This window comes from Lepus europaeus, chromosome 16 (assembly GCF_033115175.1).
Source record: "Lepus europaeus isolate LE1 chromosome 16, mLepTim1.pri, whole genome shotgun sequence".
Lineage (NCBI taxonomy): Eukaryota > Metazoa > Chordata > Mammalia > Lagomorpha > Leporidae > Lepus > Lepus europaeus.
In genome coordinates this window covers 4229679-4250758 of record NC_084842.1, presented here as the reverse complement: position 1 = coordinate 4250758, position 21080 = coordinate 4229679, and the positions used below count along the sequence as shown (strand labels likewise).

The 21080-nt window shown below is 36.6% G+C and overlaps 1 protein-coding gene across 1 annotated transcript in view; it reads left to right on the top strand.

Moving 5' to 3' along the window:
• LOC133775472 (disintegrin and metalloproteinase domain-containing protein 32-like) overlaps positions 1–21080 on the top strand; it is a 206235-nt gene that overhangs the window by 35509 nt on the left and 149646 nt on the right. The window contains exons 7-9 of the mRNA XM_062213813.1: positions 6982–7050; positions 10658–10729; positions 11253–11419. Coding sequence (XP_062069797.1) covers positions 6982–7050; positions 10658–10729; positions 11253–11419 — 308 coding nt within the window. The remainder of the gene's footprint in view (positions 1–6981; positions 7051–10657; positions 10730–11252; positions 11420–21080) is intronic.

Below are 21080 nucleotides of genomic sequence, written 5' to 3'. Positions count from 1 at the left end.
TATTATGTAGGATCTCTGTCTTTAATGTGCTGTACACTCTTATTTAATGCTATAACCAGTACTCCAACAGTATTTTTTGTTTTTTTTTTTTTCTTCTCACTTTGTGTTGCTATATGGGGGCAAACTGTTGAAATCGTTACCCAATTTATACTAAACTGATCTTTTGTATATAAAGAGAATTGAAAATGAATCATGATGTGATTGGAAGGGGAGAGGGAGCGGGAAAGGGGAGGGTTGTGGGTGGGAGGGAAGTTTTGTGAGGGGGAAGCCATTGTAACCCATGAGCTGTACTTTGGAAATTTATATTCATTAAATAAAAGTTTAAAAAAAAAAGCCAAAAATCAACAAAAAAGCAAAAAAAAATTTATAATCTTAATTTGATGCATACAACTGTACATCCAACAATTACACAAATTACTTTCTTTTCTTTTTTTTTTTTTTTTGGCTATAACCGTCCCCTTTATTGTTGAAAGGGAGAGGGAAAGTGCAAAGAAGTGTTAGGGAATGTGGGTGCAAACTGTTGAAATCTTTACTTAATATATACTAAACTGATCTTCTGTATATAAAGAGAATTGAAAATGAATCTTGATGTGAATGGAAGGGGGGAGGGAGAGGGAAAGGGGAGGTTTGCGGGTTGGAGGGAAGTTATGGGTGGGGAAAGCCATTGTAATCCATAAGCTGTACCTTGGAAATTTATATTCATTAAATAAAAGTTAAAAAAAAGAAGTGTTAGGGACCCTGGTACTTTAGCTGTCACCCACTACTTTCCAAGGTGTCCATTAGCAGGAAGCTGGAACTGAGCTGGAACTTCAACCCAGGCACTCTGATAGAAGATGCAGGCATTGTAAGGGGCAATGTAACGACTATGTCAAATGATTCCCCTGTGCCTTTCTTTTTTTCCTCCTATGTGTACTTACATTCTGTAATATTGCTGTGTTTGATGGTGTCCAAGGGTCTTGTGGGCTCTGTGCATTTTCCAAAAGTGTGCTCCTCAAGCAACCAGTCAGGAAGACTTAATTCCAGTGTTCTACACACAGGATGGTGACTGTAGTTTACAACAGTTTAATATGTTTTATAAAGTACCAGAAGAGAGAAGTTCCTAGACTCCAAAGAAATGCTAATTATTCTGATTTGAGCATTGCCATGCATACATGTGTCAAATTATCACACTGTACCTCCTAATAATCTATAATTATCTGATAATGAAAACTGCAGAAACCCTGATTGACGTGTTTTGACATTTGCTGTTTCTCTTCTGTGGTCTCAAGTCTGTTAAACATCTCTAGCAATTTTTAATTTTTATTATTATACTTTTCAGCAGCACAGTTTCCTTTTTAAATTTTGTTGTATTTTTATTGCTATTCTCTATTTGGTAATGCATCATTATTCTGGCTTCCATTAGCTCTTTGTTCATGTTTTCTAACTTCTAAATTCCATGAGCACATTTAGAACAGTTATTTTACAGTTATTGTCTGCTAAGTCCAATGTCAGACTACTTTATCCAGGAAAGAATGAGTCATAGTTATTTCTTTTCATCCTTCAATTTTTTGTTGTTGAAATGACATTTTTAATATTTTGAAGGTGCTAATGCTCGAAGTTGAATGCTGCTCCATTCCTACCCCTTCCAGTATTGTTCTTGATTGTAGTTGTCTCATTTATTTACAGATTTTTAGAAATGATTATTTTCTAAAGAATACAAATCAGAAAGATCATTAACCCTGACCAAGTGGAATTTCTCCTTTATATGCAGGGGTGGTTCAACGTATGCAAATCCATAAATGTGATACTTCACACACATGAAAAAAATGAAGAATTAAAACCATATGAGGGGCCAACGCTGTGGCTCACTGGTTAATCCTTTGCCTGCGACGCTGGCATCCCATATGGGCACTGGGTTCTGTCCTGGTTGCTCCTCTTCCAGTCCAGCTCTCTGCTGTGGCCCAGGAAGGCAGTGGAGGATGGCCCAAGTGGTTGGCCCGTGCACCCACATGGGTGACCAGGAGGATGCACCTGGCTCCTGGCTTGGGATCGGCTCAGTGCTGGCTGAAGTGGCCATTTGGGGAGTGAACCACGGGAAGGAAGACCTTTCTCTCTGTCTCTCTGTCTCACTGTCTAACTCCTTCTGTCAAATAAATAAATAAAAAATAAACCGTATGATAATTTCAATAGATGCATAGGAGATATTTGATAAAGCATCCTTTAATTATAAAAACCTTAAGTAAATTGAGTATAGAAGTAACATTCCTCAAAACAATCAAGGAAATATGTGACAAACCCACAGCCAGCATCATGTTGAGTGGGGAAAAGGTGGAAGCATTTCCATTAACATCTGCAGCCAGACAAGGATGCCCACTTTCACCAGTGCTATTCAATATAATCCTGAAAGTTTTTGCCAGAGTCATTAGACAAGAAAAATGAATACAAATTGGAAATGAGGAATCAAATTATCCTTGTTTGCTGCTCACCTGATTGTATAGATATTGGGTGAATAAAAGGCTCCACTAAGCACTCACAAAAGAGTTTGATAAAGTTACAGGATAGAAAGTCAACACTCAGAAATCAATAGCTTTTGTATACACAGACAATGACATAGTTGGGAAAGAACTTGTAAGTTCAGTCCCATTCAAGATAGCTACAAAAAAAAGTCTTTTAATAAATGTAACCAAGGGAGTGAAAGATGTCTACTAGGAAAATTAAAAAAAGTTAAAGAAAGATATAAAGAAGACACAAAATAATGGAAAATTCTTTATGTTGTGGATTAGAAGAATATCATCCAAATGTCCATACTAGAAAAGCAATTTACAGATGCAATGTTACCTCAATTAAAATACCAAAATTCTTCTGTGATCTAGAAAAAATAATGGTAAAATTCACGTGGAAACCCTATATACCCTGAATAGCTAAAGAAATCTTCAACAAAAGCAAAGCCAGAGACATCACGATACCAAATTTCAAGACATACTATTACATGGAAGTTATATTGAATAAAGCCTCGTACTGGGATAAATATAGACATGTACACAAATGGAACAGAATAGCCTCCCCAGAAACCAATCCCTACATCCACACCCAACTAATTTTTGACAAAGTTGCTATAATCAATCTCTGGAGAAGTGACATTCTCTTCAACAAATGCTGCTGGGTAAATTGGATCTGTGTGAGCAGAAATATGAAACAAGACCCCTACTTTACATCTTATATAAAAATCAACTCCAAATGGACTGAGGTTCTGAATCTGTGACCTGATACCATCAAATTTCTAGAGGAAAATAATGGGGAAACTGTATAAGATATTAACATAGGCAAAGACTTCTTGAAAAAAAAAAAGAAGCACAGACAATAACAGCAAAAATAGACAAATGAGATTACATCAATCTAAGAGACTCTGCACTGCATAGAAAGCTTTTATTTAATATAAATTTCATACATACAACTTCTAGATTATAGCGGCTCTCCCCCCATATCCCCATATCCACCCTCCTGCCCCTAAACTGTCCCACCTCTCTCATTCCATTCTTCATTAAGATTCATTTTAATCATCTTTATATGCAGAAGATCAACTCTATACTAAGTAAAGATTTCAACAGTTTGCACCCACACAGACAAAGTACTGTTTGAAGACTAGTTTTACTGTTAATTCTCACAGTACAACACATGGGGAGCAAGTGTGCAGTAACTCCTGTTGTTGATTTAAGAATTGACACTCTTATTTATGATGTCAGTGATCACCCGAGGCTCTTGTCATGAGCTGCCAAGGCTATGGAAGCCTCTTGGGTCCACGGACTCTGACATTATTTAGACGGGGCCATAATCAAAGTGAAAGTTCTCTCCTCCCTTCAGAGAAAGGTACCTCCTTCTTTGATGGCTCATTCTTTCCACTGGGATCTCTGATCTTTCATGGAGTTCATTTTTTTGCCACAGTGTCTTGGCTTTTCATGCCTTACATGCTCTTATGGGCTTTTTAGACAGAGTGCTGTTTAGGGCATCTGTCATTCTATGAGTCTGCTGTGTGGTCTGCTTCCCGTGTTGGATCGTTCTCTTCTTTTAAAATCTATTTATTAGTATTAGCAGATTCTTGCTTTTATTTATGTGATCCCTTTGACACTTAATCCTATCTTTATTATCAGTTATGAACTTAACTGATCACTTTAACTAGGAAGATGGCATTGGTACCTCCAAATAGGAATTTGGAGCCCTATGCAAGTTTTTAGCTTTACCCTTAGGGCTAAGTCCAAGGGAATGCGTGCCAAACTGTACTTCTCCTCCCTCTCTTATTCCCACATTATTTTTAACAGATCAATTTTCAATTGGATTTAACCACCTAAAAAAATTCTGAGTTAAGTAAAGCATTCAACCAATGGTATTAAGTAGAAAAAGAAAATACTAAAAAGGATAAAATAGTAAGTTGTTCCTCGACAGTCAGGACAAGGGCTGATCAAGTCATTTCTTCTCAAAGTGTCAGTTTCACTTTTACAGATTTCCTTTTAGGTACTCAGTTGTCACAGATCAGGGAGAAAAATGATATTTGTCCCTTTGGGGCATGATGTTTTCAAGAATCTTCCATTTGTTTCAAATGGATGGATTTCATTATTTTCTTTTACCACTATGTAGTGTTCCATAGAGTACATATCCCATAATTTCTTTATCCAGTCCTCTGTTGACAGGCATTTAGGTTGATTCCATGTCTTAGCTATTGTGAACTGAATTGCAATAAACATCGAGGTGCAGATAGCTCTTTTATTTGTATCCCTTTGATTTCTTTTTTTTTTCCTAATGGCTCTAGCTAAAACTTCCAGGCCCTATTGAATAGCAATGATGAGAGCAGACATCCCTGTCTGGTACCAGATCTCAGCAGAAATGCTTCCCACTTTTCCCCACTCAATATGATGCTGGCTGCAGGTTTGTCAAAAAATTATTTTGATTGTGTTGAGACTTGTTCCTTGTATACCCAATTTTCTTTGAGTTTTCCTAATGAAAGGGTGTTGTGTTTTATCAAACACTTTCTCTGCATCTGTTTAAATAACCATATGGTGTTTGTTCAGCACTTGGTTAATGTGGTATATCACATTGATTCATTTGTGAATGTGGAACCATCACTGTATACCAGGGATAAATCCCATTGTGTCTTCATGGCTCAATTTAGGTATGTTGTATGTGCCCAGGAATCTATCCATTTTTGCCTGATTTCCCAGTTTGTTGGCATGGAACTCTTTGTAGTAATTTCTGATGTCTCTTTTTATTTCTGGGGTGTCTATTGTTACATTTCCTTTTTCATCTCCAATTTTATTGAATTGGGTCTTCTCTCTCCTTTTTTTGGTTAATTAGGCCAATGATGTGTCAGTGTTGTTTATGTTTTCAAAAAGCCAGCTCTTCATTTTACTGATCTTTTGTATTTTTTTTGGGGGGGGCATTCAATTTTATTGATTTCTTATGTAACTTTGATTATTTCTCTTCTACTACTTTTGGGTTTGTTTTGCTGTTGTTTTTCTAGATCCTTGTGATGCATTGATAGCTATTTATCTGTTGCCTTTCCAATTTCTCAATGTAAGAACCTGTTGCTATAAAGTTTCTTCTTAATACTGCTTTTGCTGTATAAGTTTTGATATGTTGTGTTGTCATCTTCATTTGCTTCCAGAAAGTTTTTGATTTCTCTTTTGATTTCTTCTATGACCCACTGTTCATTCAGGAGCATGTTTTTCAATCTCCATGTGTTTTCATATGCTCTAGGGATTCCTGAGTTACTGATTTCCAGCTTGATTCCATTGTGGTATGAGAAAATGCATTGTATGATTTCATTTTTTTTGAATTTGCTGGGACTTGCTTTATGGCCTAGTATGTGGTCTAGAGAAAGTTCCATGCACTGCTGGGAAGAATGTGTGTTCTGCAACTGTAGGATGAAAAGTTCTCTAGATATCTGTTATCTCCATTTGGTCTATAGTGTCAATTAAATCCGCTGTTTCCTTGTTGACTTTCTGTCTGGTTGATCTGTCCATTGCTGAAAATGGAGTATTGAAGTACCCAAATCCTGTTGTATCGGAGTGTGTATGTGCTGCTTGTCCCTCTTGCTCCATGTAACTGAAGCCAGTGTTTTTGCCTTTAAATACATTTTACACATACCATCTCTCGTCCACTCCAGCCCTGTGAAAATTCCAAGGGGGAGGAAACAAAGGGAAGCCCTTGGGCCATCCTTTAAGGAGTCAATGGACAACTCAAAACACACATGTGTAATTCTTTGAGAACAAATTTGGTTTCACCATCTCTGGCACCAGCAAGCACCACTGAGATGACTATGGGAGGTTGGAGGGTATGTGGGTGAGTTCAGGCACCACAGTATTCTAAGAGAATTCACCAACTTCATTTTCCCTAAAGCATTGTACTATTTGCTTAACCCCTGGGGGAATAGAGATGAATGGGTAATTTATTTCTTATATTGTGGATTGGCCAAATGTGTACAAGCAGGGTTTTTGGCAGCAGGGCATGTGATTAAGACTACAAATTAGCACAACAGCACTTTCCCTGCCTGTATTGACTCAATTTACAAATTAAGTCCATCCAGACTAAGAGCAAGGGGAAACAGACTCAGCTTTCAATGTGATGCACTGTAAAGTTGTATTGCAAATGACGTCCTGGATACTGGAAGGAGTAAAAAAAAAAAAGTAACCATTTTTTAAAAAAAATTTGCACTTAATGTATAAAGTAGTTTAATCAATTTCTGTAAACAAACGAAAAGAATGGTTATAGATACTCGGGTTTTGTGTTCACAAATTGTAAGCTGCAGATCTATTGAGTAATGTATTATGAATTCATAACCAACATTCTTATTATAACCCATTGCTCCAAAGTTTAAAGCACATATATTGGTATTAATTATAAAAAAACAAATACCAGTCTTGTAAATGCTATGTTAACAGCTTGATAAAGAGTTCAGAATTCACAAATTATCAACTATTTCAAGTTTTATTTGATGCTATTTTTTTCTAGCCAGAACCGCCTGTTCCAGGTATATTTCCTCTTTACCTAGAAATGTACATTGTGGTGGACAAAGCTTTGGTATGTGTTTTGCTTTTGTTTTACTTTTAAGTACTCAGTGCAAATGTATGATTCTATACGGCTTTAGAGCAACTATAAGATTCTAATATTTTGGCTGGTGCCGCAGCTCACTGTGCTAATCCTCTGCCTGCGGTGCTGGCATCCCAGGTTCTAGTCCTGGTCAGGGCGCCAGATTCTGTCCCAGTTGCTCCTCTTCCAGTCCAGCTGTCTGATGTGGCCCGGGAGTGCAGTGGAGGATGGCCCAAGTGCTTGGGCCCTGCACCCGCACGGGAGGCCAGGAGAAGCACCTGGTTCCTGGCTTCAGATCAGCCTGGTGTGCCGGCAGCAGTGTGCCACCGGAGCTGCCATTGGGGAGTGAACCAATGGCAAAGGAAGACCTTTCTCTCTGTCTCTCTCTCTCTCTCTCTGTCCACTCTGCCTGTCAAAAAAAAAATTCTGATATTTTTACTTGCTGATCATAGAAATAATAGTGTGAAACAGGACTAGCTGAAAAGCCTGATGGTCAGAATTACACTAGGGCAATAAAATGTTTTATTTCAAATCTCTATAACAACCCTGCAGGACAAAATGAATTTTTTCTGATTCATCACATTTGTTTTAAAGATTTATTGGTTCATTTGAAAGGCAGTTACAAAGAGAGAGAGGGAGAGACAGAGATCTCTCATCTGATGTTTCTTTCCCCAAATGGCTGCAATGGCCATGGCTGGACCAGCGCAAATGTAGGAGCCAGGCGCCTCTTCTGGGTCTTCTGCATGGGTGGCCAGAGCCCAAGAACTTGGGCAATCTTCCACTGCATTCCCCAGGTGCATCAGCAGGGAGTTGGATCAGAGTTGAGGCAGAGGGGACTTGAACAGGTGCCGTATAGGATGCCAGCACTGCAGACCATGGCTTAATCCACTGTGCACAGCGCCGGCCCAACCTTTCACGTATTTAAGACTTCTTCTGATCTCATTCATACTCTTTTTAAATAATGCTGTTTGGTTACAATGAAATTCTTTAAGCTGTTAAGTTGTATTGTGGGGAAGTCATGAAGAGCAGGTAGTTGGTGTTTTAAGGAATGTTTCACCACATGAAATATTTACTAGGAAAAAATATAACTATATATGAGAACTGATTGTAATAATATGTGCAGAATTTTGTAGGATTTTTTTGTGTTATACCTGTTTCAGAGTATTGAATTCCTGATTTAGAAACCTCTAGATCTTTGATATCCATAAACAGTTTGAGGGCCTCTAAATGATTGAGGATATTTGGGTTGAAAACTTAGCTTGTAATCAACCAGATGTCGCTTTCTCTTCTGTAATATTTCATATTATATGGATAAAATATATTTTCAGAGTTGTTCTGATGATGAACATTTGATTGTGATACCTCCTCTGGAAGATCACAGAGATTATCAATAGGGCTCGTTATCAATTCCTTCCTAAAGGTTGGAGATCTTGTCAGGAATCCAGAGTTAAAATCAGTGAAGGAATTTGGAGATAGATACTAATATACTTGAAGATTTAGAAAAAAATGATAAAAGGACAATTTAAGAAAAAATGGAGACATTGAAATCTGTAAGAAAAAAATGAGATACTTCAGTACATGTGACTAGGTTTGTAGGGACTATTTTGGATTAGGAGGTTTTTTGTTTCAGGATTATGTTTTAAAAATTTGAGATTTCTTTTAAAAGCTTCTTAATTTCCTGGGTTGCAAGGTATATAACGATGTTTAAACATTATTTCTCTATTCTTACACTTATCTACATGTTATTTAATAAAGCAAACATAGATCCAGCTATAAAAATCTCGGTTACTAGGTATTGGTATTTAAGGAAGAAGAACATTGATATTTTCTTCAGTTCCTTAACAAAAATAAATCCACAATTTTGGCCTAGTCAACTCAGAAATTGTACTATAAAAATAGAATTTAGCATTGGAAACGTTCACAGAGACACACACATGTAACTTGAGCTATTCTAAAAGAATGCAAGTAAATGTTTTAAAATGTAGGTTGTCTTTTTCACATATGGTCAGGCTATCAGAGTGATAAATTATTGGTATTGAGAGGACTCATAGTTCTCAAGAGGATTGAGCAGGCTACGTCATGTACATGGCCACATGGGGGAGCACCACTGGCAGTTAAGAGAGACAGCAAGGTGGTAATGTGGTCAAGAGCCTTCATTGGGATTTCCCTTTAAGCAACGGGCAGGACAGCATAGGAGGGTTAGGATGATGGGCTAATTTGAATAATTTCATTGGGCTCTGGGGTATAGGAGCTGTTCCTTGTTGTCTGGTACCTGGCTCTGGGGTGATTAATGCAGGGTGTGAGAACATGAAAAGAGGAAGTGATTGGATGAAGGCTTTGGATTAATTGGCTTGCATATGAAAGGTGCACTTGAAGGTAAGTCATTTTCTATCTCTTAGAATTTGTTGTCCCTGAGAAGTGTGGTCAGCAAAACCCAAGATGTCAAAGCAAATATATACAGAAAAGAGAGGGATGGTCAGTACTGTGGCTCACATGATGAATACAGGAAATGAGTAATGGGTGGAGAATGAGGCCAGGGATGACTGTGCAGAACTTTGCTTTTAAGTGTGAGAGAACGTTCTTTTCAGGAAACTGAAAGATGTTTAGTTTGTTTATTGACAGAGGGACATGCAAATGGGTGAAGAATTAATATGCTATTTCGATTTTATGCTAAAGGTAATGGAGCATCATTGAAATTTTTAAAATAGGGGTGTGACTTATTTAGGTTTTAATTTTAGAATCATGATTTTGGTAATAGTATAGTGGCCGGATTGCTGGTGGGAAAATGGGAGAAGTAAGCATGTAAGATATTCCAGTAATCAAGGTAAAAACTTAAATGAGTGTTTTAGGACTCATAAATAAATAAAGGAACAATTTTAAAAGTTACTGATGAGATTCAAGTATCACATGTAGTGTTGTGTAGCTCCCACCATGATCAAGATATTCAATAATGCCTTCACCACTTGTCTCTCTTATTTTATTCCTGTAAGGCACACCCAAAAGTGTCCCCCTACCTTGGCCTCATAGCCTTGGCAATCTGTAAGGTGTTCTCCTTTATGATTTCATTAATATGTCATAAATAAATATTGCATATGCAGAGTCTCTTTTGAATATTTGTTTTCCACTCAGTATAATTTTCTTGACATTTTTCCTAGTTGTACATGTATCAATATTTCAGTTCTGTTTTAGTGTTTAGCAGTATTCTATGGTATGAATGCACTAGATTATTTAGTCATTTAATCACTAGAGGACGTTTAAATTGTTTCCAGGTTTGGGTTATTATGACTAAAGCTATGATAGATGTCGTATCCAGGTTTTGTGTGTACAAATTTCCATTTCTGTGGGATAAATGCCCAAGAGTACAATGACTGGGTCACAGGGTAAGTTTGTTACTTGTTTTGAAAGTGTTTGCCAAGCTATTTTTCAGAGTAGTCATACTAGTTAACACTCCCACAAGCAATGTATGAGTGAACCAGCTTAATGTCTTATTATGAACTGTTGGAACCAAAAGCAAACTTCTGAGAATAGATATAGAGTAAATCTCAAAAGCGCAGTGTAACAAATTGTTTTGAAATATGAAATTAATTCTGTTTTTCAGTATGAATACCTTGGCTCTGATAGCATGATAGTAACAAGTAAATTCATTGAGATTATTGGCCTTGTAAATTCAGTAAGTATTTCCCTATTTATATTAGACAAAATGTTTAGTTTGAAAGGATAGATTGTATTAACTTGATGGAGTGTTTTTGAATAATTAAAACATCTATATGGAATGAGTATGGACTTCTAAAAATCCAATGAATTTTGGCATAAACAATATACAGACTGCAAAAAATGTAATGTGTATGAGCAAAGTTGGCATTTTCAGATTTGATTATGTTTGTAGCCCTTTCTATACTTTAGAAGACCAGTGGTTGTTTCTGCTTACTTCTTTTTGAATGTTTTTTTTAGTGGAGGGTTATTCTTGTGATTATGAAGTAAACTGAAAGTATATCATTGCACAAATTAAAAGGAAAATAAGAATGGATGAGGAGAGAGGGTGGAAGTGAGGCAGCAAGGAAGCAAGGTCAGGTGGGAAAGAAATATCATTATGTTTTTTAAACTGTATAAATGAGACACAAGATGTGTTGCTTTGATAAGAACAAAAACTTAAAAAGATTAATTTTATATTTGTTTGTCTCTCCTGTTATTAGATGTTCACCCAATTTAAAGTTACTATTATGCTGTCATCATTGGAGTTGTGGTCAGATGAAAATAAGATTTCTACAGTTGGTGAGGCAGATGAATTATTGCAAATATTTTTAAAGTGGAAACAGTCTTATCTTAACTTAAGGCCTCATGATACTGCATATCTATTCATGTAAGCATAATATTTCAGTACTCAGATTGGGGAAAAAACAGATCAGTGATAATGAGATAATTATGTAGTTTTATATAGACAGCTTTTATATGTTTATTTAAGCCTTGATTATTTAGTCTGTATTTTATTCTTGCCACCTGCTGATTTTATACTTATCAGGAAATATAAAAAATACTCACACTTATTTCTTTGCTTATGAACTTTGTACAAGGTGATTGAGATATCCAAAACTTAAGCCTTCTTGGAACTCTTGGACATAGTATGTATCTGTGGTTTGAACTCGCAGGTTGTTAAGTCCAGAGCCCATACTCTTAACTCTACACAGAGATGGGACTTATTTTGCAACATTTGTGTTTGTATTATGAATTTTGATCAAAAATTTATAATACAGTTATAAGTATTTTGTTCTAATGGATTTTCTTCATTATTTTAAAATGTTTTATAATTTCCAATTATAACTGTACATTTAAACTTTTATTCATATTAAGTTTTTAGCAATAATAAGTAAATTCCGTTCAATAAATCTCTCACTTATGTATTTATCTTAGGTAAATATTGATGCTTATATAGAAAGCTATATGTTAATCCTTTTTTTCAGCTAGCATGTCAATTTTTCCTTTTCCATGTGTAAATTTGTTTCCATCACATCTCTTTGCCACTAGTAAATGTTATTGCTCTTCTCAGCTTTTTTTTAATGATTTATTTATTTCTTTGAAAGGTAGAGTTACAGAGAAGCAGAGGCAGAGAGAGAGAGAGAGAGAGAGAGAGAGATGTCTTCTATCTGCTGGTTCACTTCCCAGATGGCCACAATGCCCAGAACTGCGCAGATCTGAAGGCAGGAGCCAGGAGCTTCCTCTGGGTCTCCCACTTAGGTGCAGAGGCCCAAGGACTTGGGCCATCTTTCATTGCTACCCCAGGCCATAGCAGAGAGTTGGATCAGAAGTGGAGCAGCTGGGGCTAGAACCGGTGCCCATATGGGATGCTGGCACTGCAGGTGGTAGCTGTACCATCTATGCCACAGCACTGGCCCCGCTCTTTCATTTTTTTTGCTAGTTTGGTGGATATAAATCATTGTCATTGTCATTTAATTCGCTTTTTTTCTGAAGACTAATGGATCTGAGCCATCTTCTGCTTGACTCTGCCTTTTGTAATTGACTCTGTCCATCTGTAATTGCTTTTTAATGTCTGTCTTTATTATTAATTTTTATGTATTTGGATAGGAGAGAGGGAAGGAGGGAGGAAAATGTGAGAGAGAAAGAAATAGAAATATGAATCGTCCAATAATTCATTCCTGAATTGCCTGCAGCAGCTGGAACTGGGCCAGGTAAAGTCATTCCCTGTGAGATGTGGAACAGACAGGGATGCCCACTCTCACCACTGCTATTCATCATAATTCTGCACGTTTTAGCCAGAGCCATTAGACAAGAAAAAGAAATTAAAGGGATACAAATTGGGAAGGAAGAACTCAAACTATCCCTCTTTGCAGATGATGTTTCTTTATTTAGGGGATCCAAAGAACTCTACTAAGAGACTATTGGAAATCATAGAAGAGTTTGGCACAGTAGCAGGACATAAAAGCAGTGTGCAAAAATCAACAGCCTTTGAATACATAGGAAATTCCATGGCTGAGAAAGAACTTCTAAGACCAATCCCATTCACAATAGCTACAAAAACAAACATATACCTTGGAATAAACTTAACCAAGGACGTTAAAGATCTCTCCGATGAGAATTACAGAATCTTAAAGAAGGAAATAGAAAGAGGATACCAAAAAATGGAAAAATCTTCCATGCTCATGGACTGGAATAATCAATATCATCAAAATGTCTATTCTCCCAAAAACAATTTATAGATTCAATGCGATACCAATCAAAATACCAAAGACATTCTCAGATCTGGAAAAAATGGTGCTGAAATTCATATGGAGGCACAGGAGACCTCAAATAGCTAAAGCAATATTGCACAACAAAAACAAAGCTGGAGGCATCACAAGACCAGCTTTTAGGACATACTACAGGGCAGTTATAATCAAAGCAGTATGGTACTGGTACAGAAACAGATGGATGGACCAATGGAACAGAATAGAAACACCAGAAATCAAACATCTACAGCCCACTGATATTTGAACAAGGATCCAAAACCAATTCCTGGAGCAAGGACAGTCTATTAAACAAATGGTGCTGGGAAAACTAGATTCCCAAGTGCGGAAGCATGAAACAAGACCCCTACCTTACACCTTACACAAAAATCCACTCAACATGGATTAAAGATATATATCTACAACCCGACACCATTAAATTATTAGAGAACATTGGAGAAACCATGCAAGATTTAGGCACAGGCAAACTTCTTAAAAAGACTCTGGAGGCACAGGCATTCAAAGCCAAAATTAACAATTGGGATTACATCAAATTGAGAAGTTTCTGTACTGCAAAATTAACAGTCAGGAAGGTGCCTAGGCAACCAACAGAATGGGAAAAAAATTTGCAAACTATGCGACAGATAAAGGATGAATAACCAGAATCTACAGAGAGATCAAGGGACTCCACAACCACTAAACAAACAACCCACTTAAGAGATGGGCTAAGGATCTCAATGGACATTTTTCAAAAGAGGAAATCCAAATGGCCAACAGACACATGAAAAAATGTTCAGGATAACTAGCTATCAGGGAAATGCAAATCAAAACCACAATGAGGTTTCACCTCACCCTGGTTAGAATGCCTCCCATACAGATATCTACCAATAACAGATGCTGTTGAGGATTCGGGAAAAAAGGGATAGTAACCCACTGTTGGTGGGAATGCAAACTGGTAAAGCCACTATGGAAGTCAGTCTGGAGATTCCTCAGAAACCTGAATATAATCCTACCATACAACCCAGCCATCCAACTCCTTGGAATTTACCCAAAGAAAATTAAATTGGCAAACAAAAAAGGTGTCTGCACCTTAATGTTTATTGCAGCCCAATTCACAATAGCTAAGACCTGGAATCAACCTAAATGCCCATCAACAGTGACTGGATAAAGAAATCATTGGATATGTACTCTATGGAATACAATACAGCAGTAAAAAATGAAATCTGGTCATTTGCAACAAAATGGCGGAATCTGGAAAACATCATGCTGAGTGAAATCAGCCAGTCCCAAAGGGACAAATATCATATGTTCTCCCTGATCAGTGATTACTAACCAAGCACCAAAAAGGAAACCTATTGAGTGAAATGGACACTATGAGAAACGATGACTTGATCAGCCCTTGTCCTAGCTGTCGAGTAACAACTTAATACTTTATCCCTTTTAGTATTTTTTAATTAATATAATTGGTTGAACTCTTTAATTAACACATGATTATTCTTAGGTGTTTAAATTTAACTGAAAAGTGATCCCTGTGGGAATAAGAGAGAGAGGAGATGTACTGTTTGGGACATGCTCAATTGGACTTAGCCCAAATGGTAGAGTTAGAAACGTGCCAAGGTATTCCAGTTGAATCCCATCAGGGTGGCATGTACCAATGCCATCTCACTAGTCAAAGTGATCAGTTTCAGTTCACAACTGATCATAATGATAGGATTAAGAGTCAGAGAGATCACATAAACAAGGCTAGTGTCTGCTAACACTAACTGATAGAATTAAAGAGAGAACGATTCAACATGGGTAGTGGGATACACAGCAGACTCATAGAACAGCAGATGTCCTAAATAGCACTCTGGCCTCAGAATCAGCCCTTAGAGCATTTGGATCTGGCTGAAGAGCCCATGAGAGTATTTTAGGCATGGAAAGCCAAGACACTCTGGCAAAAAAAAAAAAAACACACAACAACTAAATCTCACTTCTGTGAGTGAGATTCCAGTGGATAGAATGGGCCATCAAAGAAGGAGGTACCTTTCTCTGAAGGGAGGAGAGAACTTCCACTTTGACTATGACTTTGTTTAAATAAGATCGTAGTTGGCAAACTCAAAAGGCTTCTATAGCCTTGCAACTCATATCAAGTGCCTAGGGTGATTACTAATGTCATATACAAGAGTTTCAATTGTTAAATGAAAAATAGGGTCACTGTGCACTTACTACCCATTTAGGACCTGTCCTTAATGTGTTGTTCAATGTGAATTAATGCTATAAATAATACTTAAACAGTATTGTTCACTTCGTGTTTCTGTGTGGGTGTAAGCTGTTGAAATCTTTACTTAGTATATACTAAATTGATCTTCTGTATATAAACTTAATTGAAAATGAATTTTGATGTGAATGGAACGGGAGAGGGAGCGGGAGATGGGAGGGTTATGGGTGGGAGGGAGGTTATGGGGGTGTGGATGCCACTGTAATCCAAAAACTGTACTTTGGAAATTTATATTTATTAAATAAAAATTAAAAAAACAGTTTTTTTTAAAGAATACAAATTGGAAAAGATGAAGTCAAATCATTTCGATTTCAGATAACATGTTTTATATATAATGGAACCAAAAGACTCCCCTGAGAGTCATGGAAGAGTTTAATTAAGTTGCAGGATATAAAGTTAACACACAAATATGTAGCCTCTATATACCCAAACAACGCCATGGCTGAAGAAGAGCTTCTAAAACCAATCCCATTGACAATAGCTACAGAAAAAGCTAGATCTCCTGGAATACTTTTAAGGAGGTGAAAGATCTCTACAATGAAAGTTAAGAACGTTAAAGAAACAGATAGAAGACACCAAAAATAGAAAAATCTTCCATGTTTTGGATGAGGAGAATTAATATAATCAAAATGTCCATATTTCCAAAGGCAATTTACAGAATCAATTCTATTGCAATGACATTCTTCCCAAATCTAAAAAAAAGCTAAAATTCATATGGAAACACAGAGACCCTGAATACCTAAAGCAATCTTATACAACAATTACAAAGCTATAGGCATCACAATAACATATTTCAGGACATACTCTAGGTCAGGTATAATGAAAACAGCCTAGTGCTAGCACAAAAAATAGATACATAGACCAATGGAAAAGAAGAGAAATTCCAGAAATCAATGCATGCATCTGCAGCCAACAAATCTTTGACAAAGGAGCTAAAATGAATCATTGGAGAAAGGGCAGTCTCTCCAACAAATGGTGCTAGGGAAATTGGATCTCCATATGCGGGAGTGTGAAACAAGCCTTAACCTTACACTTTATACAAAAACCTTACACTTTATACAACTCAAAATAGATCCAGGACCTAAACCTACGACCTAATACATCAAGCTACTTGAGGAAAACATTGGGGAACCTCTGTAACAGACTGGCGTAGGCAAAGAGTTCCCTGAAATGACCCCAGAAGCATAGGCAATCAAAGACAAAACAGAGAAATGGAATTTACTTCAAGCTGAGAAGCTTCTGCATTGAAAAAAAATTGAGCAAAGTGAATATGGAACCGACAGAATGAGAGAAAACATTTGCAAAATATGAAATATATACAATTGATATTCAGGAACTATAAGGAGCTCAAGTAATTCAACAACAGTCCAGTTAAGAAATTGGTAAATTATTTGAACAGGCACTTTTTCAAAAGAGGAAATTCAAGTGATCAACAAACACATGAATGAATGTTCCTGGGCACTAGCCATTAGAAAAATGCCAATGAAAACCACAATGAGAATTCAACTCACCTCAGTTAGAATGGCTCACATACAGAAATCAACAAACAGTAAATGCTGATGAGGATGCAAGGAAAAAGGTATCCTTAGCCACTATTGGTGGGAAGGTGAAGTTGTACAGCCAGTGTCAAATACAGTATGAAGATACGTCAGAGAGCTGAAAATTCCACATGACCCAGCAATCCCACTCCTGGGATCCAAGTGGATCGAAATCAACATATGAAAGAGTTGTCTGTATCTCCCATTTTATTTCAACTCAATTCACAATATCTAAAATATAGAATCAACCCAGATGTCCATTAACTTAGTGCTGGATAAAGAAATTATGATATATATACACTATGGAATACTACTCAGGCATATAAAATGAATTAAATCTGTCTTTTAGAACTGAATGGATACAACTGGAAACCATTATACCTAGTGAAATAAGGCATTCCCAAAAAGAGAAATACCATGTTTTACCAGTTCAGTTACCCTGAACTGTGGTAACCAATAGAGTTATGTAATGTATAGGAGTGTACATGTGTAGTGTAATGTATAGGAGTATAATGTATAGGAATGTAATGTATAGGAGTAAAGTTGACATTTTGAGCTTTATAATTGTTTACAACCCTGACCAGAGTTTTTTTTCTTACTATTTTGTTGAATTCTAAACTTAGTGTAGGGCTAATTTGTTATGAGTATAAAGTAAATTGAAAGTAGATTATTATAAAACTTGAGAGGGATTAGGAAAGGAAGGAGGAGGAAGATTGGGATTGTAGCAGGAGGGAGGGTATGGTATGAAATATCACTGTGTTCTTAAATCTGTACATATGAAATACGTAAAATTTGTATACCTTAAATAAAATTTTCAAAGTAAAGGGCTGGCGCTGTGGTATAGTGGGTAAAGCCACCACTTAGAGTGCTGGCATCCCATATGGGCACCTGTTCGAGTCCCGGTTGTCCTGGATGCTCCACTTTTGATCTAGCTTTTTGCTATGGCCTGGGAAAGCATTAGATGATGGGCCAAGTCCTTGGGCCCCTGTACCCATGTGGGAGACAAGAGGAGTCTCCTGGCTTCCTATCAGCGCAAATCTGGCTGTTGTGGCCATCTTGGGGAGTGAACCAGTGAATGGAAGACCTCTCTCTTTGCCTCTCGTTCTCTCTCTGTGTAAACTCTGACTTTCAAATAAATAAATAAATAAAAATATTTAAAAAAATAAAAGTAAGAGTATTCAGTTGACAAATAAGTATTTCACATCTTTGCCATATCTAAGATTTCAAAATGAAATAAATATATAGGGTAATTACTAAATAGAACTAAGTAATATGCTTTATTCTACAAATTTTTTAGTTCTGAGAATCCTTAAAATATATTCTCTTAGGAAATTTTAAGGATATAGTATATTCTTATTAACTTTTGTAAATATGTGGTACAATAGACTCATTAACTATTTTTATAAAATAATAAATTTTTACTTTCTTAAAAAATAAAATAAGCCACATGACAAAATGAAACACACTATATTATAAGTGTTATATTTCCGTGGGTGGTACTGCTTTCAGAATACCTGTCATTTCTAACAATTGATATGAAAATCTTTATGAAAAAAGTAATGTTTCGCATATTGTTTTTATTTTATTTATAAAAACATTGTAAAGGTCCATTGTCAAGCTACCTACTATACCTGCATTTAGGAACACTAACTCCAAGACATAATCAGAAAATGGAAAACTTGAATTCTCAACCCACAATTATTTTCCACATCTTCTGAAACAAGAACACATCTTTGAAAGGGTTTTCAGGATGCCCTTCACTTACTGTTTTTTGTATTTGCATCACATAAACAATATATTTTCATTTAATCCTCTTGGATTCTACTTTAAAGTTTCTTCCGCTGAGATGCAGTTTATTTATTTGAGATTCAAAGAGAAAGAGACATGCAGACAGGGATACTTTCCTTCCATTGTTTCATTCATTGACTACAGTAGTCAAGAGACCAAAGGTAATAGCTGAAAATACAATTCAGATTTTCCCCCATGGGTAGCAAGGACCCACCAACTTGATCCATTGATACTGCCTTCCAGGGTCCTCCTTAGCAGGAGCTGGAACTGGATGTCAAACCCAGTCACTTCAATTTGGGATGTGGATGTCCTGATGAGCATGATTAATGGCTAGGCCACGTGTCCACACCTACATTATTCTTTTAATATTGCATTGCTTGGACTGAGAAACCGTGACCCTCAGATTCTTGGAACATGGAAATGATGCTTAGGTACGAAATGGCAGTGTGTGCCATTTCATTTCTGTCCTCCTTTCTTTTTCAGATAACAGTTTTTAAAATGATTTCTTTATTTGAAAGGCGGAATTACACAAAGAGAGGTCTTCTATCTGGTGATTTACTCTCCAATTCACTGCAATGGTCAGAGCTGATTCAGAGCAGAGCCAAGAGCCTGGAGCTTCTTCCGGGTCTCTCATGTGGATGGCAGGTGCTCAAATACCTGGGTCATCTTCTGTTGATTTGTCAAAGCCATTAGCGGGGATCTGGATTGGAAGTGGAGCAGCTACCACTTGAACCAGTGGCCATATGGGATGCCAGCATCATAGATGGCAGGTTTACCCACTACTTCACAATACATGTCCTGAGATAACATTTTTAATTACGATAATAGTCACGGGCTTAATACTCCACTAAATAGAGACAAACAAGGGGAAAAAATCCCTATTTAGTGTACACAGGGCTACAAACAATAATCAAATGGTTATACGAGCTTGCAGATCATTAAAACTGTGATAGCATAACGTTTTTAACCATTGGCTTGACAAAGATAAAACAAAGTTTGACAAAATTATATGTAAAGCAGTATTGGTAAACAGGCATTACTTTTTTTGTTTTTGAGGATTTTTGTCTTTTTAAATTTTAGCTCCCAAATATAAAGGAAAACATGTGGTATTTGTGTTTCTGTGTCCAGCTTATTTCACTCAACATAATGTCTTCCAGTTGCATCCATTTTGAAGCAAATGGTAGAGTTTCATTGTTTTTGTAGCTGAGTAATATCCCATCATATATGTATATATAATTATTTTTATTATGTTCTTTATTAATCGGATCACAGACCCTTGGTTGATTCCATATTTTCACTATTCCATAGTTTGGTTGATATAAACATTGTGGTGCAGGTATCTCTTTGATTCAATGTGTTCATGTTTTTGGGTATAGACACAGGAGTGGGATACCTGGATTCTATTTCTATTCTTTTTGTGAAATCTCCATATAGTTTTCCACAGGGAATGCAATGCTTTACATTCCCAACAACAATATATAAGTTGTTCCCTTTCTCTACATCCTTGCCTGCATTTGTTACTCTCTTTTGGATTTTTCCATTTGGCAGGGGTGTTGTGTTATTGTATTGTGATTTTCATTTGCACTATCCCTGGTGGCTGGTGATGTTGAGCATTTGTTCATATGTTTGTTTTACTTCTTTTCTCTTCTTTTGAAAACTGTCTGCTGAAGTCCTTTTCCCATTTCTTAAGTCCTTTTTTTCCCCATTTCTTGGGGGTTGTTTTGTTGTTGAGTTTTTTTGAGTCTCTGATATATTCTGGGTATTAATCCTTTGTCTCCAGTGCCTTGGAGAGGTTCCCTCAATTTGCTTCCAGCAGCCATAGTCTTCAGGTCTTAAATTTAGGTCTTTGTTCTATATCAAGTTGATTTTTATATGTGATGAATGGTAGTGGTCTACTTTCATTCTTCTAAATGTATATCCAGTTTTTCCAGCACAATTTATTGAAGAGTTTGTCCTTATTTGAATGTGTTTCCTGGATAGTATTGTCAAAAATCAGTTGGGTATATGTTCATGGATTAATTTCTGGACATTCTAATCTGTCCATTGATTCCTGTGTTGGTTATTATGTGTGTACAAGGCTGTTTTATCACTAGAGCTTTGTAGTATACTTTGAAGGCAGGTATTGTAATGCCTGAGCTTGATTGCTTTTTGTTCAGGACTGATTTGACTATCCTGGTCTTTGGTGGTTGCATATAAGTTTTAGAATTTCTTTTCTCA